At 48.2% G+C, this 26,380-nt stretch overlaps 1 protein-coding gene across 7 annotated transcripts in view; it reads left to right on the forward strand.

Moving 5' to 3' along the window:
• Positions 1 to 26,380, forward strand: part of eea1 (early endosome antigen 1) — a 96,852-nt gene that overhangs the window by 55,609 nt on the left and 14,863 nt on the right. For 5 of the 7 annotated variants that reach the window (XM_033039425.1, XM_033039420.1, XM_033039421.1 and 2 more), the window contains 10 exons: positions 1,859 to 1,978; positions 4,010 to 4,213; positions 6,057 to 6,257; positions 10,878 to 10,991; positions 12,519 to 12,674; positions 13,576 to 13,715; positions 14,583 to 14,871; positions 18,306 to 18,404; positions 20,275 to 20,451; positions 23,796 to 23,978. In XM_033039425.1, coding sequence (XP_032895316.1) covers positions 1,859 to 1,978; positions 4,010 to 4,213; positions 6,057 to 6,257; positions 10,878 to 10,991; positions 12,519 to 12,674; positions 13,576 to 13,715; positions 14,583 to 14,871; positions 18,306 to 18,404; positions 20,275 to 20,451; positions 23,796 to 23,978 — 1,683 coding nt within the window. The remainder of the gene's footprint in view (positions 1 to 1,858; positions 1,979 to 4,009; positions 4,214 to 6,056; positions 6,258 to 10,877; positions 10,992 to 12,518; positions 12,675 to 13,575; positions 13,716 to 14,582; positions 14,872 to 18,305; positions 18,405 to 20,274; positions 20,452 to 23,795; positions 23,979 to 26,380) is intronic. The other 2 variants (XM_033039424.1, XM_033039423.1) reach the window with 2 other exon arrangements.

Here is a 26,380-nt window from a genome sequence, read left to right on the forward strand (position 1 = left end):
GGGTGCATGACACAGCAAAAAACTGGTGCGGACTTGGCGAGGGGTGACATTTGGCACAATACCACGGTGCCACTTGCAGTCGAAATGTGGAACTGCACTCTACCGGCCATCTCAAGACTCATTTTCCCAGGTCCCCCAGGCAATATTTACGCCCAACTTTACCTAGAGGGGAAGAAGGGCAAGTTTTAAATTCCAATTCATTAACCCCTGTCCTGATTAACAAAATGTTTTCCATTTGCATCAGAATTCAGATTGTTCTTTAAATCACCAAAATACAAATGTTCTACCTCAACCGAGCAAACCGTTTAGTTTAGTTGTGAGATACAACACGGAAGCAGGCCCTTCAGCCCACCACTCCGCGCCAACCACCAATCCCCACACTCTGAACACACAAGGGACAATTTATAATTTTTACAGAAGTCAAATTAACCTCCAAACCTTTATGCCATTGGAGTGTGGGAGGAAACCGGAACACCCGGAGAAAGCCCACGGGATCACAGGGAGAGCGTACAAACTCCATACAGACAGCAACAATAGTCTGGATCATACCGCTCAGCCACTGTGCAGCTAGCTCAACTGAACATTTATTTGGCTCTTCTGCAGAAGGCCTTGCCTAAACTTAAAGTTTTGGCAACTTAAAGTGCTATCATGTTTGAAGTAATCACATTGAAGTTTATGAAATTGTTGTGCGCTTCCACCCACCACGGCCACACAAACCACCAAGCACCCATCTATGCTAATCTCTTTTCAGTCGATTCTTCCATCACCGCCCCCTCCCCAATGATCCTACCACCCACTTCACACGAGGGGCAATTTACGAGCCATTTTAACTTACAAGCGTGCACTTCTTTGGAATAGTGGAGGAAACTGGAGCACCTGGAGGAAACCCACTCAGCTGTAAGGAGCATGTACACAAACTCTGCACAGACAGCACCAGAGGTCAGGGTTAAACCCAGGTCTCTGGAGCCATGAGGTAGTGGGTACTAATCACTGCAAAGATAGAAGATTTAATAGACAATAGGGGCAGGAGTAGGCCATTCGGCCCTTCGAGCCAGCACCGCCATTCAATATGATCATGGCTGATCATCCCCAATCAGTACCCTGTTCCTGCCTTCTCCCCATATCCCCTGACTCCGCTATCTTTAAGAGCCCTATCTAGCTCTCTCTTGAAAGCATCCAGAGAACCGGCCTCCACCGCCCTCTGAGGCAGAGAATTCCACAGACTCACCACTCTCTGTGGGGGAAAAAAGTGTTTCCTCGTCTCCGTTCTAAATGGCTTACTCCTTATTCTTAAACTGTGGCCCCTGGTTCTGGACTCCCCCAACATCAGGAACATGTTTCCTGCCTCTGCCTCCTTCCTTAACAATCTTATATGTTTCAGAGGATGTTTCAGAGGATTTACGAGGATGTTGCCAGGACTCGAGGGCCTGAGCTATAGGGGGATGCTGAGCAGGCTAGGACTATTTCTTGGATCGCAGGAGGATGACGGGTGATCTTATAGAGGTGTACAAAACCATACGAGGAATACATTGGGTAGATGCACAGAGTCTCCTTCCCAGATTAGGGGATTTGAGAACCAGAGGACATTGGTGTAAGGTGAGGGAGGAAAGATTTAATAGGAACGTTTTTCACGCAAAGGGGGGTGGGTGTATGGATCGAGCTGCTGGAGGAGGTAGTTGAGGCCGGTACTATCGCAACATTTAAGAAACATTTAGACGGGTACATGGATATGACAGGTTTAGAGGGAACTGGGCCAAAGGCTGGAAGGTGGGACATGTTGGTCATGTGGGCACGTTGTTTCCACCCGTAAGACTATGACCCTCTATGACTACTGATTTCTGCTTTGGGCTTGCTTCAGGTGAAAGAGAGTGCAGCTGCCCTGACTGAAGTCCAACATCAGCTGGACAAAGTAAAGCAACAGCACCAGGAGATGCAGACTGGCCAGCAGAACACCACTTCCCAGCTGCGGGAAACACAGGTACGTACTTGTGAACTCACTTCACAGGGTTGACACCAAGGGATGGGAGGGTATGTGTGTGTGTGTGTGATGGTTTGCCATGTGAACGGGCAAACAAAGCCAGCAGCCACTGCCCACCCCAGGCTGACCTTGAGCGTCACTTTGAACTACTCAATCTTGTGGGAAAAGTGCTCACAGACGCTATGACTCTAATCTTAACTTTCGTATTCCCGAAATAACAACTTCAATTCAAAAGTACGTCACTGGGCTTAAAATGCCTTGGGTTGTAAAGAGGATTTGATAAGTTATGTAAAGGGCCTGTCCCACAAGCATGCGACCTGCATGCGGCAAGTGCGACCTAAAGGGCCGGTCCCACCTGCATGCGGCAAGCGCGACCTAACGTGGTCGCTTGAGCCGTACGGCATGCGGCAAGCGCGACCAAACCAGAAGCGGGAACCGCGCGGAGGTCGAGTGAGTGACACGGCGTCGAGGCGGCTGCGGGCCGGCAGGCCGTTGCCGTGCGGAATTTTTAAACACGGTCAGTTTTTTGGAGCCCCGCGCGATGTCGGGATCAGCTCCGCACAACTCCATATGGCTCCGGCGATTGAAGTGGGACTGGCTCAGCGAGGCCGTAGGGCTCAAGCGACCACGTTAGGGCAGGCGCATGCTGGTGGGACCGGTCCTTTAGGTCGCGCTTGCCGCATGCAGGTCGCATGCTCGTGGTACAGACCCTTAAGTATTTCTATCCAAGCCTTCTTACAAGCTTTGCCCGGTGATCTGTAGAAATTTAGTCAGGTGTCCATTGTTAATATGTTAATACACAAAATGTCAAATCATATAAAAGCCAATGTGGTTGGGAAGTATGGAATTTTTAGTAAATTTGAGATATCCATCTGATTCGTTTTTGAAATGAGTGTCGCAGTCATACAGTCCTACAGCATGGAAACAGGCCCTTCAGCCCAACTTGACCACGCCGACCAACATGCTGCATCTAAACTAGTCCCACCTGCCCGCGTTTGCTCCATATCCCTACAAGCCTATCCTTGTCTATGTACTTGAGTAAGAAAGAACTGCAGATGCTGGTTTAAATCGGAGGTAGACACAGCATGCTGGAGTAACTCAGCAGGACAGGCAGCATCTCTGGAGAGAAGGAACGTTTCGGGTCGAGACCCTTCTTCAGTCTGCAGAAGTCCCGCTGAGTTACTCCAGCATTTTGTGTCTACTATTCTCAAACTTCCCCTCCTCCCCCGCTCCCTACCATTCCCTGGCCCCTATATCTCTCCTTCTGGCTTCACATTTCATTCCTTATCTTCTCTCCTTGTCTTACACCCTTTTGTCTTCTTTTCATCCCTCGCCTTTGTCTTTCTCCCTGTCCCCTTCCATCCATCTCCCTCCCTCCATCTGCCTTCACATTTCACTCGTCTTCTCTCTTTATCATGTTATGTGATAGGAGCAGAATTAGGCCATTCGGCCCATCGTCTATGCCATTCAATCATGGTTGATCCATCTCTCCCTCCCAACCCCATTCTCCTGCCTTCTCCCTGTAACCCCTGACACCCGCACTAATCAGGAACTTATCTCACAGTCTCCTTTTCATCTCTGGCCTTTGTCCACTCCAGTGCCAGTCAAACCTGCCTCACCTGTATCCATCTATCATTTGTGTGGGAAGGAACTGCAGATGCTGGTTTAAACAGAAGATAGACACAAAAAGCTGGAGTAACAGCGGGACAGGCAGCATCTCAGGAGAGAAGGAAAACGCCACCTATTCCTTCTCTCCAGAGATGCTGCCTGACCCGTTGAGTTACTCCAGCTTTACATTTTTGTGTCCATCTATCACTTGCCCGGCTCTTTCTTGCCCCCTTCTCTTTTCCACCTTCCTTTCCAGCCCCTCCCCCAACTCTCGTCAACTGCAATCAGTCTGTAGAAGGATCCTGCCCCGAAACATTGTCTATACATGTCCTCCGGAGATGCTGCCTGACGTGCTGAGTTATTCCAGGGCATTGCGTTTTTTCGTAAATGAACCAGCACCTCCTTGTGTCTCCTTTACTGCAGAATGATCTGGAGCAAGTGCTTCGGCAGATCGGGGATAAAGATCAGAAGATCCAGAATCTGGAGGCTCTGCTGCAGAAGAGCAAGGATAGTATTGTCCACCTGGAAACCGAGCGGGAGGACCTGTTTGTCAAAATCCAAGATGGCAAGGGTGATATGGCTGTCCTGAACCAACTCCAGGAGAAGAACCATGCTTTGCAAGATCAGGTACACAAGTTAGCTGTTTGTACATGTGTAGACCCGTATTTCCAGGATAGACCATAGGTAGAGTTTCCGGGTGGAGTTGCTGCCTTACAGCGGCAGAGACCCGGGTTCGATCCTGACTACGGGTTCGATGCTGCCTGTACGGAGTTCGTACGTTCTCCCTGTCACCGTGTGGGTTTTCACCTGGGGCTCCGGTTTCCTCCCGCACTCCAGTAATGTACAGGTTTGTAGGTTAATTGGCTTTGGTGAAATTTTAAATTATCCCTAGTGTGTAGGAAAGTGCTCGTGTACAGTGTGATAATTGGTCTACGCAGCCCCGGTGGGCCGAAGGGCCTGTACCTTTAAAGTCTAATGAAGGCATTACTCTCGGGTCATGCTCTGTAGCCTGAAGGTTGAAATGTAACTCCATACATCGGAATTTAATTATGTCCTCCTTTACCTTCAGTTTTCGCTGCTTGCCCTTCAGCTGAGATATCCAGCACGATACCTACTCTCATTGAAAGTTTCATTTTGATTACAAGTACCTACAGTTTTCATGAAAAGTCATTAATAACAAGGCTGTTTTTGCTTCTGCATCAGCCATACTAGTTTAGTATATTAGTTTAGAGACACAGTACGGAAACAGGCTCTTCAGCCCACCGGGTCTGCACCGACCAGCGATCCCCGCACATTAACACTATCCTACACCCACTAGGGACGATTTAAAAAAATAAAAAATTTACCAAGCAAATTAACCTACAAACCTGTACGTCTTTGAAATGTGGGAGGAAACCGAAGATCTCGGGGAAAACCCATGCAGGCCACGGGGAAAACGTACAAATTTCATACAGACAGCACCCATAATCAGGATCGAACCCGGGTTTCCGGCACTGCATTCGCTGTAAGGCAGCAACTCTACCGCTGCGCCACCGTGTCTACCCGTAAAAGGATGTATGCCGTAGCGATTTAATTTACAAAACAAACTTTTATCCCCATGCTGCTATTGATTTTTGGCTTTAGTATTAGAGATGTAGCATGGAAACAGGACATTTGGCCCACCGAGTACATGCTGCCCACTGATCACTCATTCACGCTTGCGCTATATCATCCCACTTTCGCATCTACTCCCTGCACACAAGGGACAATTTTAAAGATGCCTAACCTACAAACCCACACATCTTTGGGTGCGTGGGAGGAAACTGGAGCACTCACCCGGGGACAACGTACAAACTTCAAACAGCCAGCATCTGAGGTCAGGATCGAACTCTGGCCTCTAGCACTGTGAGGCAGCAGCTTTATCACTGTGCCGCCCTGTTATGCAATCACCAAAAGCTCTCATTAACATGGGCAGCGGTAGCAGCTCTGCTTCAACACTCCACTTCTCCTTAACAGCAGCTTCTCAACAGGCAAAGGCTGAGAATTAACATTAAGGACAACAGTGCGATGATGAAATACTAACAGTTTTTTTTTACAAAGATAAATGTATTCAATTATTAACAATAATAATATTTACAAAACAAACAGTAAGAACACACCCATCACCCAACACCAAAAATAGCAAATATTCTTCATACTAAATAAGAAATAACTATATTGCAATCCTGATCCCGGATACAGTTAATCCCTCCGCAGTGCCCAGCGGTCCTGGAAATCCTCCAGGGTGCCCGTGTTCCTTTTCGAAGGGCACCCGGGCACGGAGGTAATCCCGGAAAAGGGGCAGGCAGTTGGCATGGGCAGAGCCCTCTTGTGCCTGGTGCCGTGACCCACAAATGGGCAGCTTGGCCAGGCCCAGGAGCAGATGCCAACTGTGGCAAGGCGTGAAGGCGTTATTCCTGTGTGGTGACTGTCCTTTGTGTTGAATTATTAGGTTGCCCAGTTAACAGAGAAGCTGAAAAATCAAACGGAGAGCCATAACCAAGCACAGGAGAACTTGCACAAGCAAATGCAAGAGCAGAAATCCCACCTGCACGTTGCTGAGGACCGGGCGCGCTCGCTCGAAACTACCATCGGTGAACTTACCACTCAGCTCAGTGACACCAAGGAGAAGATGATCCAACTTGACCTGCAGGTACTGAGTAGTTTCGCTTGTGTGTTGACTATACTCTGGCTCATACAATTAATCAATAAAACAGCTCGTCCATCAGTGGTGGTGAGCCTATCGAACAAGTCGACTTATTGAAGGCCTCAAGATTGCGGAAACACTTTGGGTTCTCTCAGAGTGTTTCCCAGTGTGCACAATGTGCAGTGGGCGGTGGAGGCAGGTTCTCTGGATGCTTTCAAGAGAGAGCTAGATAGGGCTCTTAAAAATAGCGGAGCCAGGGATATGGGGAGAAGGCAGGAATGGGGTACTGATTGGGGATGATCAGCCATGATCACATTGAATGGCGGTGCTGATTCGAAGGGCCGAATGGCCTACTCCTGCACCTATTGTCTATTGTCTGTTAAGGCCTTCAACTCACCACTGATCTACGAGCTGTTTTATTTTGTGTCTGTGCTTATTTGGGGTACGGTTATAGCACAAAACTCCCATCTACATCGCTGAATCGAGGAGTAATTGAAGGGTCAACTACATTTAAGCGTGTATTCATATGGGCCAGATTAGGTAAGGATGATAGGCTTCCTTCGTTTAAGGATGTCGTTTTTATGATCCAGTAATTTGGATATGGTCGATAAAACGTTTTAATCCTAGATTATTTAATTCCTTGAATTAAATTTCCCAGCTGCCATGGCAGTGTTCGACCAAAACTTTAGAACTGCCCTCTGCCCTAGAAATATAATTTCCCCAGCCAGCAACAGGTTCCGTGAATCCATCACGCACAGTTCCATCAACCAGTCACCAAGGTTTCCTTAATCCTCTCTGCCTCCTTTCAGGCTATATTTGAGATGTATCTCTTCAATCAAGACTATTCAGATAATTAGGAACCTGCATCACTTATGCTCCATTAAAGTTGCCGTTGTTTAAATAGGGAAAGACATTTCCAGCCAGTAACTACCTTGAAGGCACAGATTTAAGTTTAGATCCAGGCATGTAGGGATTTTAGATGCTGCGATCAGGAATGTATTGCCTGAATGGGGTGGGAGAAACAAATTAACTGATAACTTTCTGAAATAATTTGGATAGATAGTAGGCGGTGCGACTCTCGTCAGCAGCGGCCTCTGCAGTCCGTCTGCGTTTTTATTATTTTATGTCTATGTTTTTATGTAGTTTTTGTTATTTTTGTTGGGGTATGTGTGTGGGGGGGTGGTGGTGGTGTGGGGGGGTTGGGGGTAACTTTTAAATCTCTCCCTGCACGGGAGACCCGACCTTTTCTTTGTCGGGTCTCCGTTGTCGTTGGGGCTGCAACGAGGAGCGGCCTCCAACAGGAAGACCGGGGGCTGTTGGTGCCGACTACTCACCTCACCGTCGCGGAGCTGGCCGAGTCCAGAGCGGGTGGAGCTGTGGTGGACGCTGCTGCGACCCGACCCCCGGAGATTCGGTGGCTGCAACTGCGGGTTTGGCGGACGGCGACACCGGGAGCCCGCGGGTCCCTGGAGGGAGACCGCTTTTCGGGGCTTCCGCAGCGGCGACTTCTCCCGCCCGAGTTGCGGGGTTGAAGAGCACCTGGAGCGGGGCCTTACAGCACCGCCCCGCGCGGCTTGGAATGGCGGCGGGTCTCTGCGAGCGCACGCCGGGGGCTCTAACATCAAGACCCGGTGTGCGACCTTGCATCACCCGGCGTGGCTTTAATGGCCACGGGACAATCGCCATCGCCCGCCGGGGGCTTTGACTTTGACTTTGACTCTGACATCGGGGGGGAGAGTGCAGTGGAGAGAGAAGTTTTTTTGGCCTTCCATCACAGCAATGTGATGGATGTTTATGTATTTATGTTGTGTCTTGGGTCTATTTGTTTGTAATGTATGGCTGCAGAAACGGCATTTCGTTTGGACCTCAAGGGGTCCAAATGACAATCAATTGAATTGTATTGTAAAAGACCATCATGCCCCATTTACACTAGTCCCACCTGCCTACGTTTGGTCCATATCCCTCTGAACCTGTCCTATCCGTGTACCTATCTAAATGCTTCTTAAACAATGCTATAATACCTGCCTCAACTACCTCCTCCAGCAGCTCATTCCATACACCCATCACCCTTTGTGTAAAAAAGAGTTACCCCTCAGGTTCCTATTAAATGTGCGGGGATCACTGGTCGGCATGGACCCGGTGGGCTGAAGGGCCTGTTTCCGTGCAGTATCTCTAAACTAAACTAAACTAAATTCATTGTCCTCTGGTTCTCAATTCCCCTACTCTGGGCAAGAGACTCTCTGCGTCTACCTGATCTATTCCTCTCATGATTTTGTGCGCCTCTATAAGATCACCCCTCACCCTCCTCCGCTCCAAGGAATAAAGTCCTAACCTGCTCAACCTCTCCCTATAGCTCAGGCCATAGAGTCCTGGCAACATTCTCATAAATCTTCACTGCACCCTTTCCAGCTTGACAACATCTTTCCTATAACATGTTGGCCAAAACTAAACACAATACTTTAAATGTGGCCTCACCAAAAACTGCATGACCTCCCACCTACTGTATTCAATACTCTGACTGCTGAAGGCCAACTTGCCTAAGGCCTTTTTGACCACTCAATATATCTCTGTGACGCCACTTTCAAGGAACTATGTCCCTGCGCTCCTAGATCCCTCTGCTCTACAACACTCCCCAGACTCGTACCATCCACTGTGTAGGTCCTGCCCATGTTAGACTTTCCAAAATGCAACACCTCACATTTCTCTGTATTAAATTCCAACCATTTCTCAGCTCGCCTGCCTCAGCAATCAAGATATTGCTGCAATTTATAACAGCCATCTTCACTCTCTATAATACCACACATTTTTGTACCATCTGCAAACTTGCTAATCATGCCATGTACGTTCTCATCCAAATCATTGATAGAGATGACAAACAGCAATGGGCCCAACATCGAACCCTGGGGCACATCACTAGTCACAGTCCAAGAAGCAACCTTCCACTATCACCCTCTGCTTCCTTCCATGAAACCAATGTTGAGCTTACTGGAGATAGACACAAAATGCTGCAGCAACTCAGTGGAACAGGCAGCATTTCTGGATGGGTGACGATTCGGGTCGAGACCATTTGTCAGACCTCAGTCTTGACCCGAAACGTCACCCATTCCTTCTATCCAGAGATTCTGCCTGTTCCGCCGAGTTACACCAGCATCAGTGTAAACCAGCATCTGCAGTTCCTTCCTACACATTTGAGCTTACTGGAATCAAAACGTAATTCACAACCTAATTTAAAGCAGCTTCTCATTCAACAATGTGTATGTCCAAATTTATTATAACTCATGATATAAACTTGTATGGCTATATTTAAAAGTTCTTCACTAGAGTCTCTGTGGGTATCAGAGTATAATGTATGGCCTGTCATTGACAGATTCCATTCAAAACACAAATGTTTATATTTATACTGGGGATTGTACATAGATTTAATATTTTAAACAGTCATACTCTTGAGTATAATTGTGATGTCAATTTATTAAAAGCACGGTTTAATAATTCATGACAGTGATGCCAGAACAGCTTTTGGGTTTCAGTAGTACTGATTAATTTTTAAAACCAGTTTTGCATGTACATCTTGGTTACATAAAGTGATGTGTTTAATAGTCATTGATGAGAAACTAGTCAGGTTTATGCAATGGGACATCTGAACCCCCCTCCCCAGGTAAGTACAGGGAAATGTAGCAAAAGTAGACTAGTACTTCGAAGACCTTGCACCAGCACGCCTTAAAGTGATCAATTATGTGGTGAATGTCTAACAACTTGTTTCTCCCACAAGTGGCTTGCTGTTGCCATTGGTGGGTGGGGAATATCATTGTGAAAGACCGGGGCCAGAATAGTCAGGGAGCCGACAACAGCCTGAAAGGTGAATGGTGGAAATTTACAGATTTACTCCTCGTTTATACTTGATAATTGTTGATTTGGAGAAAGCAAATTCATTGCTTCAACTTCTTTTTGAACTAATGGGCCTGTCCCACTTAGGCGATTTTTTTTGAGCGACTACAGGTGACTGCCGCAAATTTTCAACATGCTGAAAAATGTTCGGCGACAGTGGCGACAATGTTTGCGGTCGTAGGTTGACGTAGGTGCTGTCGTAGGTTGTCGCAGGGGCTGTTGTCGGTTGTCGGCAGCTGTTGTAGGTGAATTCCATTAAAACTAGTCCCTGGCAGTCGCCTAAGGGGCTGTCCCACATTCACGACCTAATTCACGACCTTTTTTACTCATGGACATTCTTCATCAGGCTAGAAAAACGCCCCGACCTACTTGATGCCACGAGTACCTACGACTAGCATCACGGCCTGCTACGACCTCATGACGACCATGCTGCGAATATGAGTCAAGGGCAAACTCGGCAGAGGTTGTGATAGTGGGACAGGCCCTTAAGTGAGACAGGCCCTTAAGACTGCAGTAAAATTAACATGTGTTTTACCACAGTGGCAACCTGAAGGTGTGGGTGCTGAACTGAAAATTTGAAGACAATAGATTTTAGTTGTAGTCGAGTAAATGAGAGATGTAGGTCGAGATGTAGGTCAACGTGGTTGTGACTAATGCCTGTTTCTTTTTTTTTCTCTGAGATCCGTTCTCTGCGGTTAACTGAGCCAGTCTGGGCACTGACTATTTTCTTAAATACTTCAGGTGAAAGGGAAAACAGAGCTACTGCTGTCTGCAGAAGCGTCCAAAACCACACAGCGAGCTGACTTGGAAAACCATTTGGAAACTGCCAAGCACACCCTGCAGGATAAAGAGCAGGTACCCATCTTGCTCTTCCCTCGGTCCCGTGTTCTGTCGTTTGTTTTCCCACTCTGCATCCTCATTACCCCCATTCTAATGAATGCAACCTGTGTCAATTTGAACTCTGAGCTCCAGCCTGTAGTATCACCATGAACGCAGAAGAGTGTTACGACAAGATTGTTAAGGGTTTGGACACGCTAGAGGCAGGAAACATGTTCCCGATGTTGGGGGAGTCCAGAACCAAGGGCCACAGTTTAAGAATAAGGAGTAAGCCATTTAGAACGGAGGCGAGGAAACACTTTTTCTCAGAGAGTGGTGAGTCTGTGGAATTCTCTGCCACAGAGGGCGGTGGAGGCAGGTTCTCTGGATGTTTTCAAGAGAGCTAGATAGGGCTCTTAAAAATAGCGGAGTCAGGGGATATGGGGAGAAGGCAGGAACGGGGTACTGATTGCTGAAAGCTGAATCTTTAAACTAAACTAAACCCCATTTTATAACTTCACATCCATTTATCCGTGAGCTCAAATACTCATTGACCTTGTGATCCTTGATCTCAAATTAAAAATTACTACCACTATACACTAGTACTGTATCTGAGATGCTTATTTAAGATATGCCTAAGTGCTTATGTATCGTACTGAACTGTACTCAACAATGAATGTCACTGTACCTTGAAACGTGTGACAAATCTAGTATCGTTGAATCATTATCCTATCATTTCCCCCCACCAGCCTCTGCATCCAGCTGTTTAGAAATCTTTTGTTCCAGATGCCAGCATCTGCAGTCTTTTGTGTCTCAATTTATAACTGCGATTTTTGTTTTCAAATCCATCCCCATTGCCTCGACCTTCCCTAATCCCAAACTATGCTCTCTGCACCGCCAATTCTGTCCTCCGCTCATCTCCAATGGTTTTGGACGCTTCTGCGCCATTACCTTTGACGATGGCTCTCCTGGAATTACTTTCCCAAACTTTCCTTGCCACCTCTCCTTCTTCCATACCCATCTGAAGAGTCTGAAGAAGGGGCTCGACCCGAAACATCGCCCATTCCTTCCATCCAGAGATGCTGCCTGTCCTCGTGAGTTATTACAGCTCTTTGTGGCGATCTTCAAGGCCTAGGTCGTTGGTTCTTGTATGGTCATTGTAGGACTAAGCTTGCTGATACCTTGATGTTTTACTTAGTTTAGTTTAGCGATACACCGCGGAAACAGACCTTTCAGCCCACCAAGTCCGCGCCGACCAGTGATCCCCGCACATTAACACGATCCTACACACACTGGGTACAATTTTACATTCATAACATGCCAATTAACCTGCAAACCTGTGGATCTTTGGAGTGTGGGAGGAAACTGAAGATCTCAGAGAAAACCCATGCAGGTCACAGGGAGAACGTACCAACTCCGTACAGACAGCACCCGTAGTCAGGATCGAACCCGGGTGTCTGACGTTGTAAGGCGGCAACTCTACCACTGCGCCACCGTGCCGTTCAAGTTGAAGAGAATAAAAGTTGCTGTTGTCCATCAGCTTATGGGCCTGCTTTATTCCTCCAGGAGCTGACCAAGGCCAAGGCTCTGTTGGATGAAGTTGCATCAAAACTTCATGAGAAATCGGAGCACTGCAGTCAACTGGACACCAACCTGAAAGAATTCAAGGAAAAGCAGCTCCAGTCTGAGCAGAGAATGGAAGAGCTGGAATCTCAGATTAAGGTTGGTAGTGAACAAACAACGACCGTTGAAATGTATTCTGAACGTCAGCATGAGTGATGAGCAGCCACGTGTAATGTGTCTTTAATAACCAAGTGTGAGAAAGGAGAATTGGGATTTCAATTCTAATTATTTTAAGTGAATAGCGACTTCCACCGACAGTAACTCCCAGGGCTTTTCTCAGCTGGGTTGTTGTTGTACAATGTGGCACAGGGACAATGCTAATTGCTTGCAGCAGCGTCACAGGCACTTAGACTCAGACCACACATAAACCCATAAATTATACATGAATCACACATATTGTACAAGACAGTGAGAAGAAAAAGACTGTAAGAAACAATAACGCCTATTTCCTTCCCTCCATAGATGCTGCCGCACCTGCTGGTTTTCTCCAGCATTTTTGTCTACCTTCGATTTTCCAGCATCTGCAGTTCCTTCTTGAACAATAACCCACCTATGTGGTGCACGATGTGATCTGTTGCTGAGTTGCGATCGGGGTTGTGTAGATAGACACAAAAAGCTGGAGTGACTCAGACAGCATCTCTGGAGAAAAGGAATAGGTGACTTTGCAAGTCTCGACCCGAAACGTCACCTATTCCTTCTCTCCAGAGATGCTGTCTGACCTGCTGAGTTACTCCAGTTTTTTGTGACTATCTTCAGTTCCTTTGTGTAGGAAAGAACTGCAGATGCTGGTTTAAATCGAAGGTAGACACAAAATGCAGGGAGTAACTCAGTGTGACAGGCAGCATCTCTGGGGAGAAGGAATGGGTGAGGTTTCCGGTCGAGATCCTTCAGACTGATCTGCAGTTCAGTTTATGGTTGTGTGGGTCGGCTCCAGGAGCAGGCGGTTGGTTGTCGGAGGGGCTGGTGGGCACACGGAGCTGTAATGTGGTTTCTCTTGTAGAAGTTGGAGTGTGACGTTGCGAAGGCAGAGCAGAGCGAGGAGCGAGCCCAAGGTGACCAGAAGCAGCTCCACAAACAGCAGAGGGCCCAGGACAGCCAGATCAAAGAACTCAACCTGCAGCTCGAGGCAGAGCGGAAAGTGTAAGCATTGAAATGACTCAGCTGCAGCGGTCTCTCGACAGTGAATGTCACGGCACAATAGGAAGCTATTAGTCTTGTTGTGTTGACACCAGCTCTGTGAAACCTGTCTCCTTCATCATTTTCCCTGTAAATCCGTTGAATTATGTATTCAATTCCGTTTGAAAGTCACTGAAAATCTGCTTCTATCAGGTAATGTATTCCGGACCATAGTTGGTGTGTTTTAAAAAATATATATATATTTCATGATTGTCGACTATTCTCAACATGAATCATTTTGAGCATCCTATCAAAAGCTAATTAGAGTCACGGACATGCAACTCGTTCCGTACACCCACCATCCTCTATGTGGAAAACATTGTCCCTCCGGCTCCTTTAACATTTTTATCCTCTCACTTTAAACCTGTCTTCTGGTTCTTGATTCCCCTACTCTGGGTAAAAGACTATCTCCATTCAAATTATCTCTGAATAAGTGAAAGAAACAACAATGCTGCTCCTCTAATCTGCCCACATAACTGTCTCACCCTCAGTAAATGTCCTCTGTGTGTTCTCCAAGCCTCAAACATCCATCCCTTCAATAATTCCATGGTGCTTTATTGTCACATGTGCAAAGTGCAAATGCTCAGTGAAATTATTTTCGTGCAAGCAGTCCAGTAGAGTATCACCGATTAGCAGTTGTACGGAAATAGTCCGCTGAGCCCGCATGAAAGTGTCACCATGTTGGCTGCCATTCTCCAAGTCCAGTCCAGCCTCCCGATCCAGGCGAGCCCTTGGCATTTTAGTCTACCTTTGATGTTCCTTCTTAAACATGATCGTCCTTCAGGTCAGCCGTCAGCATGGATTTTAAACTGGTTCTCCCTTTATTTCCAGTCTCAGTGGCGTAAAGCAGGAACTGGAGGCCAAATCGGAGGCCCTGGGCAAGGTTGGGCAGCAGTTGCTGGAGTACAAGAGTGAGAAGGAGCGGCTGGCAGTGGCCGTGAAGCACCGGTCCGAGAGCGAGAGCAGGATGCAGGGGGAGCTGGCGGCACTTGGTCTGCAGAAGCAAGCTTTGTCCCAGGAGCTGGCCGACACCAAGAAGCGTCTCTCCAAGGCCCTGGAGGAGGCGCGAGCAGAACTGGAGAGAGATCGGCATCAGATGAGAACCACTGCTAGCGAGAAGGTTAGTAGAAAGCATTTCATCGGGATGCATCACAGCATGGTTTGGGAACAACTCCATTCGAGAGCGCAAGATATCGCAGAGAATTGTGGACGCAACCCAGACCAACACACAAACCAACCTCCCTTCCATTGACTCCATCTACACCACACGCTGCCTTGGCAAGGCCAGCAGCATAATCAAGGACCAGTCCCACCCCGGCCACTCCCTCTTCTCTGACTTTGCAGGCTTTACCTTGCACTAAATGTTATTCCCTTATCACGTATCTATACACTGTGAATGGCTCGATTGTAATCATGTATTGTCTTTCCGCTGGCTGGTTAGCACGCAACAAAAGCTTTTCACTGTACCTCAGTACACATGACAATAAACTAAATTGTAACTGTAACCTCCCCTCCCCAATCAGGCAAGAGGTTTAGAAGTGTGAAAGCGCACACCTCCAGATTCAGGGATAGTTTCTTCCCAGCTGTTATCCTAACCATCATCCGACCACAACTATCCTAAACTACTATCTACCTCATTGGAGACTCTCGGACTATCCTTGATCGGACTTTACTGGACTTTATCTTGCATTCAACAATATTCACGTTATTCCCTTTATCGTGTTTCTGTACACTGTGAATGGCACAATTGCAATCATGTATTGTCTTTCTGCTGACTGGTTAACACGCAACAAATGCTTTTCACTGTAACCTCGGTACACGTGACAATAGACTAAACTGAACTTGCATGTGTGAGTTTCCAGTGGTTGCAGATCGGTCAGCGGATGAAAAATATCCGTTCTGGGGATTACTGGCAAGGGTGCGCAGCAGAACAGCAACTCCACACCTCCAGGGACCCGGGTTCAATCCTGACCTCTGCTGCTGTCTCTGTGTGATTTGCACATTCTCCCTGTCACCGCATGTGTTTCCTCCAACATCCCAAAGATGTCGGGCCGGGAGGTATCTGACAGTCATAAGTTGCCACGTTGCCCCCAGTACGGGTGAGTGATCAAGTTGATGGGCATGTACGGCAGGAGGTCGCAAGGTGAACTAGTTGGGAATGGGATTGCTCTATGAACCTGCATAGACATGATGGGCCAAATGGCTGTAAGAAGATATTCCTTTTATAGACTATTGTGACCCACCCTTGTGATGATGGTAGAATGTCACAGGGTATTTTAGAGGCTATTTGAGCATTTAATTGGTTTCAGTTCATTTTAGTTTAGTTTATTGTCACGTGCACCGAGGTACAGTGAAAAGCTTTCGTTGCGTGCTAACCAGTCAGCGGGAAGACAATGCGTGATTGCAATCGAGCCGTTTTAATGTTCAATGTTACTGTGAAGCTGGAGTCATGTGGGGGGCCAACCATACAAAGACTGCAGGTTTCCTTGAGCAAAACACAAAGTGCTGGAGTAATTCAGCGGGACAGGCAGCATCTGTGTAGGGTGTGGATAGGCAACGTTTCAGGTTGGAATCCGTACGGCCTGCAATTTTCCTTTCCTGTTGAACACGGCGGATTATGGCAGTCCAATGGATTCTGGTCGGTTCCACTGATATCACTAGTTTTTATTCTCATATGTTTCAAACCAATAAATCCTGATTCCCCAGACTGTTGTGAAGTTATCTTAATTAGAGTCATAGAGTCTTACAGCATGGAAACAGGCTCTTTGGCCCTATATGTTCCATCTACACTGGTCCCACCTGCCTGCATTCAATGACCTCCTCCTGCAGCTCGTTCCATACACCCACCACCCTTTGCGTGAAGAAAGTTCCTATTAAATCTTTCCCCCCTCACATTAAACCTATGTCCTCTGGTTCTCGATTCCCCTACTCTGGGCAGGAGACTCTGCATCTACCCGATCTATTCCTCTCATGATTTTGTACAGCTCTATAAGATCACCCATCATCCTCCTGTGCTCCAAGGAATTGAATCCTCGCCTGCTCAACCTGTCCCGATAGCTCACGCCCTCGAGTCCTGGCAACATCCTCGTAAATCTTTTCTTTACCCGTTCCAGCTTGACAATATCTTATCTATAATACGGAGCCCAAAACTGAGCACAATACTCTAAATGCGGCCTCACCAACATCTTATACATCTTATATAACTGCAACATGACCTCCCAACTTCTATACTCTGAATTCTGAGTTTCAAGATTATTAGTCGAGACCTGTGGATTTGTAGTCACAGTCACCAGGCTTTAAGCAGAGGTTCAAACCTTGCTTTAAAATGTTGGACATTTCGTTTTTCTTCCTTTATTATTTTTAACTGATATTATTTTTAACTGATATTACCGTGGCTTGTTTATCATGGGAGGTGGTGCAGTGGATCTTGCTGCCTCAGGCAGGGTGTTTATCTTCAGAACCCCTTACTCCACAGGCAGCTGCGGTTCAGGCTCTCCTGGTGAATGCAGAAGCCGTACTGAACTGGGCTTTGTTGGGCAAAGTAAGGGAGAGGGAAGTTGTAACTAGCAACTGTGAGCAGGGGATCCACCCAGTTTCACACCGCACTTCATGTCAGGAGCCATTAAATATAAGTGAAGCCATTTCCTTTGTCTGTTCAGGGTGAGTGAGGCTGTTGCCGTCTCTTCAGGGTGAGCGAGGCTGTTTCTAGCGACTGTTCTGGGTGTTTCAGGCTGTCTCCATTAATTGTTCATTATGAATTGTTCGTTCAGAGAGAGAGAGACAGAGAGACAATATCTCACCACATTCGGACTTGGTACTTTCTGTTTCTCCGGGCCTTGTCCACACTCCAGGGACAATTTACAGCAGCCCAATTTACCCGCACTTCTTTGGGATGCAGGAGGATGAGGGGGAACCTTATTGAGAATCACTGAATAGTGAAAGGCCTGATTAGAGTGGATGTGGAGAGGATGTTTCCACTAGTGGGAGAGTCTAGGACCAGAGGTCGTAGCCTCAGAATTAAAGGGGTGTTAATTCTTCCTTTAGGAAGGAGACGAGGAGGAATTTCTTTAGTCAGAGGGTGGTGAATCTGTGGAATTCATTGCCACAGGCGGCTGCGGAGGCCGTCAATGGATATTTTTACAGCAGAGATGGATTATTGATTAGTATGGGTGTTGTGTTATTGGGTTGAAGGCAGCAGAATGGGGTTCAGAGGGAACGATAGATCAACCATGATTGAATGGCGGAGTAGATGATGGGCCAAATGGCCTAATTCTGCTCCTATCACTGATTAAATGAAACCCACACGATCACAGAGAGAACCTGTGAACTCCGCAGAGACAGCACTGATGCTATAACTGGGTCTCCAGCGCTGTGTGGCTCTTTTGTTTGTGCCACTGTTTTTGATATTCCTTTCCGGTGTACCTTTACCGTCCCCTTTATCAGCTCAACGTCCCTTGAGTTTGCGGAGGGAGATTCTCCCTCACCGCTGGCCGTGTTTCCAGGCAGCCTGAACCCCCGTTTGGAAAATATTTCTCCCCATTGCTGTCCATTTAGGAAAGATTGCACGAGCAAGTCAAACAGGAGCTGCAGAGGAAGCTTGAGAATGCAACCAATGAGGTGAACGAGCTGAAGACCTTGGTGCAGCAACAAGAGGTGAGCAAGACTGCACAACACAGGTGCTGATGGGTCTTTGCCAATCTACCTCCCCAAGAGAGGACACTATTCCTGACTGCTTTACCTGCGACTACCATCTAACAGGACAGCCCTTCAGTGGCAGAAGTTTGCTGGCTTGGCTAAACAGGGAAACAAAAAAACTACACCAGGTCGGCTCAGTTTAGTTTAGAGATACAGTTCGGAAACAGGCCCTTCTGCCCAGAGTCTACCAGCAATCCCCGCACACTAATACTATCCTACACACAAGGGACAATTTACAATTTTATTGAAGCCAATGAACCTACAAACCTGTACGTCTGGGAGTGTGGGAGAAAACCGGAACACCCGGAGAAAACCCACCCGGTCACGAGGAGAATGTACAAACTCCGTACAAACAGCATCTGTACAAGATCGAACCCGAGTGTCTGGCGCTGTAAGGCAGCCACTACCGCTGTGCCACCCTATTAGACATGGGAATGGCCAGTTTACCCCTGATCGTCCTATTGCCCCACTGATGCACGGACATTTGTCTGGTATTTGCCGCATGTTTATCGGGTATAAAAACAGGACGGGTGCCGGTTGATTCTATCCCATGCCAACCATCAAGCAACCGTCTTGCCTTCATTGCTAGAGGCATTGAATGTAAGAGTCAGGAAGTCATGATACAGCTTTCTGGGACTTGGTTATGCTGCATTTGGAGTGTGATGCACATGCGCAGTGGGGTGTTTAGTTTAGAGCAGTGGCCATTCAGTGCGGCCTTTTGAATGAATCCAAATTTTGTAGAACAAATCCTTTTATTTTTATTAATATGTTTTTGTTCGTCTTTTATTATTTTAATTTTAATCTTAAATTGAACGTATTTAAAATACCAAAGAGTAAAAGAAGATTCAATGAAATAATCCTCCCCGACTGACGGCCACAATTAAAACATTAGTAAGTCATGAGGGCTGTTTTAACAAAATAATGTACATTTTGAAGTATATTTAATTGAAGTTTATTGGATGTGGCCTTATTAGATTACAGCTAACTTAATGCAGCATTCCAACATGAAAAGGTTCCCCACCCCAGGTTTAGAGATACAGCACAAAAACAGGCCCCTCGGCCCACTGAGTTCGCACTGGCTAGCAATCCCCACACACTAATGCCTTCCTACATTAGGGACAATTATATTTATACCAAGAAAATTAACCTACAAATCTGCATGCCTTTGGAGTGTTGGAGGAAACCGAAGATCTTGGAGAAAACCCAAGCAGGTCACAGGAAGAACATACAAATTCCATACAGACAAGCACCCGCGCAGACAGGATCGCACCCGGGTCTCTGGTGCTGTAAGGCAGCAACTCCCATGAGACATTATCCAACACTAGGGACAATTTACAATCATTACTGAAGCCAATTAACCTACAAACCTGTACGTCTTTGGATTGCGGAAGGGAATCAGAGCATCCGGTGAAAACCCAAGCAGTCACGGGGAGAACGTGCAAACTCCGCACAGACAGCACCCGTAGTTGGGGAAAGGGACAAGATGGCGCGCAACCTATTTGCGTACATTATAGAAGCAAATCTACAAACTCATATTACAATCGCTTCATGTTCTTACATTTCTATTTCTACACCATCATTTCTTACTTTAACTATGATACCTTGCACTAAATTATATTCCCTCATCATGTAGCTGTACATGGTAAGGGAATATCATGTATCAGTACATGGCTCGATTGTAATCATGTATTGTCTTTCCGCTGACTGGTTAGCACACGGCAAAGGCTGTTCACTGCACCTCGGTACCCGTAACAATACACTAAACTGAAACTAAAACTGAATGAGTGTGAGTGGAGTTTGCTGATTGTTCTTGTCTTGGGCCGAGCAGCAGATGAAGAAGAGCACGGACGGACTGGCTGCCCGGCTGCAGGGCCAGCTGAGCGAGCGGCAGACAGCCGAGCAGCAGCTCCAGGCCAAGGTGAAGGAGTCGCTGGAGAGCCGGGAGCAGCAGAGAGACCAGTACGAGGCCCAGCTGAAAGACTTGACAAAGGAGCTTTCACAGAAGGTACCAGATTTTAGGACTTTTTTCTGGCAACAGTTCCATGTTTGGGAAACTATAGGAATGGGAATAGTATGCTGAAGTGGTTCACTCATTGATCAGATAATCAGATTGATAGTTTATCCCCATGGTCACCCTAGTTTTACCTCATCAGAGACATCCTCCCCCTTAGCCCCCACCCCACCACGCTGCCATTTGTGTCTTTTTCCAGTTTTGCTGTAAGGTCTTTGACATGGTTTCTCCACCCACACAAGCAGCTGGACCTTGAGTATAACCAGCATTTTTTTATGAGCGATAGACTTTCGAGATACGCCCTGGAAACAGGCTCTTCTGCTCACTGAGTCCGCACCGGCCAGCGATCCCCATGCACTAGCGCTATCCTACACATTAGAGACACTTTACAATTTTTACCACAGCCAATTAACCTACAAACCTTCACGTCTTTGGAGTGTGGGAGGAAACCGGAGCACCCGTGGAAAACGCACACAGGTCACGGGGAGAATGAGCAAACTCCGTACAGACAGCACCCGTAGTCATAATCGAACCCGGGTCTCTGGCGCTGTAAGGCAGCAACTCTACCGCTACGCCACCGTGCCACCCAAAAAGGTTTTGGGACTTTTTTTTAGCAAGAGTTCCGTGTTTGGCAGCTGTAGGAAAGGGAACTGGATGCTGGAAATCTTAAGTGGGAATAAAATGTGCTGGATGATCTTAGCAGGTCAGACAGCATTTGTGGACGGAAGAGCATCTAATGTTTCAAGAATATCCCAGAGGTTGTTTTGCACTTAATCTTCCCCTTTGGTCTACCTATTGTACTTGAGTTTGACTTGGTTGTATTTACGTATAGTATTATCTGATCAGATCTGTACATGTAACAATAATACACCTAAATCTCATGGTCTGTTGAAGGTACAGTCACCAATGGTGACAGGGTTAGAACTAAAAGGACAATAATCGAGTGGTTTGCAAGGCTGGGATCGGTTGCAGAGATGAGAAAACACAGATGCTGGTTTACAAAAGAGGACTCAAAGTGCTGGAGTAACTCAGCGGGTCAGGCGGCGAGTTTGGAGAACATGGATCGGTGACGTTTCGGGTGGGGACCCTTCTCCAGTCAGAAGAAGGGTTGCGACCGGAATCCTCAACTATCCATGTTCTGGGGTGCTGCCTGTCGGGCTGAGTTACTCCAGCACTCGGTGTCATCTCCCGCAGAGCTGAGGACACGGGTGTGCGAGATTGTAGAAGTTGAAGGGTTATGGGGGCCAGTGTTGGTCATTCCCAATGACATTTGGAATAAGTTGATATGGACAGTATTGTGACTGGTCAGCATGCAACAAAAGCTTTTCACTGTACCTCGGTACATGTGACATTAAACTGAACGAGGAAGAGTCAGTGGAAGGTTACCTCGGAGAGTATTGGAATTATTGCAGGTAAAAGGCTTGTACAAGAGTGCGAGCTCTCGCGGGTAAATAGACGATCAATGTGGATGGGTGTACGTGGATGGGTCGGCATGGACGTGATGGGCAGAATGGCCTGTTCCAATGTTGTTTGTGATTGTCGAGATGAGCTGAGACAATGCAGTTTGTTGAAAGTGGTTGGAAAAGTCTACATGGTCTTGGGGTTGTGAAATGATGGAGTAGAAGAGCAAGGAAGTCCTGTGGGGCAGCGGTAGAGTTGCTGCCTCACAGCGCCACAGACCCGTGTTCCATCCTGACTACGGGTGATCTATGTACGGAGTTTGTACGTTCTCCCCGTGACCGCACGGGTTTTCTCCGGGAGCTCCTGTTTCCTCCCACACTCCAAAGACGTGGTGGTTTGTAGGTTAATTGGCTTGGTATAAATGTAAATTGTCACTAGTGTGTGTAGAATAGTGCTAGTGTGTAGGGATTGCGGGTCGGTGGGAACTCGATGGGCCAAAGGTCCCGTTTCTGCTCTGTATCTCTAAACTTAAACTTAAAGAATACAAGAGCAAGGACGTCAGAATGAATATTGAAAACTCCATCACTATCTGACTGTGACCATGGCTGTGAAAACCTGAGCTTAATATTCTCAGTTTTTTCTCGGGGGGGGGTTGGAGGATGTGCTCTCTCTGACGTCTTCCTGCTCTATCATTCTTCTGTGTGCGTTCCCACCTCTAACTGCTCCCATCCACTCGTTGACCATTTTTTACACAAAGAGTGATGAATCTGTGGAATTCTCTGCCACAGAAGATAGTTGAGGCCAGTTCATTGGCTATATTTAAAGGGAGTTAGATGTGGCCCTTGTGGCTAAAGGGATCATGGGGTATGGAGAGAAGGCAGGTACAGGATACTGAGTTGGATGATCAGCCATGATCATATCAAATGGCGGTGCAGGCTCGAAGGGCCGAATGGCCTACTCCTGCACCTATTTTCTATGTTTCTATTCCTTGATTGATAATATATCCCTATGGGCACCCTCAGCTTTACCCCACCAGAGATATTTCCCCGCCCCCCCCCCCTGTTCACTCCCCACCTGCCATCAGGGCTGCTCTGTGACCTAACGCTATTACCCTTCCCTCGTATCCCTTATGACTTTAGTTTTTGTCAAAACGAAGCCTCGGATTTGACGTCAACAATTGATGGTGCATCAGGCACACTCATGGGACAAGCATCCCGTTGTTCATCTACCTTCTGCAAGAAGGAAGGTGTTCCAGTTTCGCCGCTCTCGTGTATAGACCACACCCCCAGTCCAAGGCGCTCTGACCAGCTGTACTGGTTTCTCTCTCCCCACCCTGTCAACTCCCGAGCTCACCAATCTGCAGCAGTGGCTGAATTGCTCAATCTCCTCCTGTGATTCAATTCTGGAGTCTGTGTATTATAGTTTCACCGAGTTGCTCTGCTTGCAAACTTGCCCTTGAGCCCAATTTGTCCATGCTCACCATGTCATAGAGTCATACAACGTGGGAACTCAGGCCCAACTTGCCCATATTGACCAACATGTCCCATCTACACCAGTCGGTCCCACCTACCTGTGTTTCGCCCATATATCCCTCTAAACCTGTACTATCCATGTACCTGTCTAAATGTTTCTGAAACTTTACAATAGTGCCTGCTTAAACGTTGCGATAGTACCTGCACACACTGTCTATCAACACTTGTCCCATTTGCCTGCTTTTGTCTCCCATATTCCTCCATACCTTTCCTGTCCAAGTTCCTGTGTGAATGTCTTTTAAATATTGTAGTTGTATCCGCCTCTACCATTGATTAAACTAGCTTATTCTATACACCCACCAGAAACTTTACCTATACCTTTTCTCTGGAGATGCTGCCTGACACGCTGAGTTACTCCAGCATGTAGTGTCTGTCTTTGATCTCACAGGCTTGTTCTCTCTGCAGGCCGCCGCACTACCCAAACTGCAGCAGGAGGTGGCAGCACTGAGCGAGCAGCTGGCTGCCAATAAAGGGACCCTGTCTGAGCTGCAGAAGGAATACCAGGGAGCTCAGACCAGCCTGGCGAAGCTGCAGTCAGATATGTACGGCAAAGAGTCAGAACTCTCTTCAACCAGACACGACTTGAAGGTAAAGTGAATTACGTAGGAAGGAACTGCAGATGCTGGTTTAAACTGGTGTGTGGGGGGGGGGGGTGAAACATGGTTTTCTGTCTCTCCCTTCGGGGGAATGCGACTCTTTCTGTCGTATCCCCCCTTCTCTGCCTCCGTCTGCGCTGAGGCCTAATGGCGGAGCTGGCGGCCTCCAACTGCGACCGACCTCGAGGCTCCGGAGGCAGAGCCAGCCAGGACTTACAACGCGAGGCTGGCCGAGTTCGGGGCTGTGGCGGCGTTCCGGTGGCAGCGGCACAACTCGGGGCTGTGGCGGTGCTCCGGTGAGGGCGGCCCGACTCGGGGCTGAGGCGGTGCTCCGGTGGCAGTGGCACAACTCGGGGCTGTGGCGGTGCTCCGGTGGCAGCGGCCCGACTTGGGGCTGAGACGGTGCTCCAGTGAGGGCGGCCCGACTCTGGGCTGAGGCGGTGCTCCAGTGAGGGCGGCCCGACTCTGGGCTGAGGCGGTGCTCCAGTGAGGGCGGCCCGACTCGGGGCTGAGGCGGTGCTCCAGTGAGGGCGGCCCGACTCGGGGCTGAGGCGGTGCTCCGGTGGCAGCGGCACAACTCGGGGCTGAGGCGGTGCTCCGGTGGCGGCGGCACGACTCTGGGCTGAGACGGTGCTCCAGTGAGGGCGGCCCGACTCTGGGCTGAGACGGTGCTCCGGTGAGGGCGGCCCGACTCTGGGCTGAGGCGCTGCTCCAGTGGCTGAGGCGGCGTTCCGGCGGCGGCGACCTGAATCCGGGGCTCGGCCGCGGGCCAGTGGACGACATCGTCGGGAGCTCACAGGTCACAGGTTGGTGCCTGTTTTTCCGGAGCTCCCGCGGCAACAGCTGCGTCCGCTGGACTGGAGGGCGGCATCATCGGCAGCTTCGACCACCCCGGGCCGCGGAGCTCGGTTGAGCCGCGGGACTGACTTACCGTCGCCCGGTGGGGTAACAACATCGGAGGCCTGGATCGCCTCAGCGCAGAGGGAGAATAAGGAGGGGAAGAGACAGTGACTTTAAGACTTTTGCCTCCATCACAGTGAGGAGGTGCCTGGTGAACTCACTGTGGTGGATGTTAAATTGTGTTTATTGTGTGTTTTGTTGTTCATTATTATATGTATGACTGCAGGCAACGAAATTTCGTTCAGACCGAAAGGTCTGAATGACAAATAAAGGAATCTAATCTAATCTATCTAATCTAAACCGAAGATAGACACAAAATGCTGGAGTAGCTCAGCGGGACAGTCAGCATCTCTGGATAGAAGGAGGTAGCACTGATGCAGTCGTCAATGTAGCGGAGATAGAGTTTTCCCTGGGCAGGGGATGGGTTGGCAATATCGGTATGGGATACCAGGAGTCTCCTGTCACTGCACTCCCTACCTCCATAAGGACCTGGACAGTGAATGTGACAAAGGCTCTGACTATGCGTAACAAGTTGGCGCCCAATTGCTGGCATAGTGGCACAGCTGGTGGAGCTGCTGCCTCACAGCGCCAAAGATCTGGGTACGATCCTGACAAAGCTGAACCATGGATTGAAAGTTACAGCATGGAAATAGTCCTGTCGGCCCACCGAGTCCACGCCGACCATCGATCACCCGCTCACACTAGTTCTATGTTATCCCACTTTCTCGTCCACTCCCTACACACTAGGGGCAATTTACAGAAGGCCGATTAACCTACAAACCCGCACGACTCTGAGACGTGGGGGGAGACCGGAGCACCCGGTGGAAAGCCCACGTGGTCACAGGGCGAACGTGCACTCCCCACACACAGACAGCACCCGAGGTCAGGATTGAACCTGGGTCTCTGGTGTTGTGAGGGTGCGGCTCCGTGCTGTCCAATCAAATTTGATGATTTGAGGGCTGAATTGGCAACTTCAGCTCCTGAATAGACTTGTGCGGAAACCATTTTCTAGAGTCACAAGGACAGGCCCCCTGATCCCACATGTCCGCACTGACCACCCAGTGTCCACTTGCACTAATCTTACTTGAATCCCATTTTATTCACGCCCGTCCATTCCCTTCAACTCCCAGACTCCACCATTCTCCTACACACAAGGGGCAATTTTATAGTGGTCTGCTACGTTCTTGCTATGTAGGCAGAGTACAGGGCACCTGGGAGGGACGGGGCGAATGTGCAAACTACATGTAAAAACAGACAGCACCTGCATCAGGGATCTGGTGCTGCAGGGCGGCAAGGTGACACAGCGCTAGAGTTGCTCCCTTACAGCACCAGAGACCCGGGTTCCATCCTGACCACGGGTGCTGTCTGTGCGGAGTTTGTACGTCCTCCCCGTGACCGCCTGGGTTTTCTCCGGGATCATTTGTTTCCTCCCACACTCCAAAGACGTACAGATTTATAAGTTAATTGGCTTGGTAGAAATGTAAACTTGTCACT

The sequence above is a fragment of the Amblyraja radiata genome, chromosome 21 (assembly GCF_010909765.2).
Source record: "Amblyraja radiata isolate CabotCenter1 chromosome 21, sAmbRad1.1.pri, whole genome shotgun sequence".
NCBI lineage: Eukaryota > Metazoa > Chordata > Chondrichthyes > Rajiformes > Rajidae > Amblyraja > Amblyraja radiata.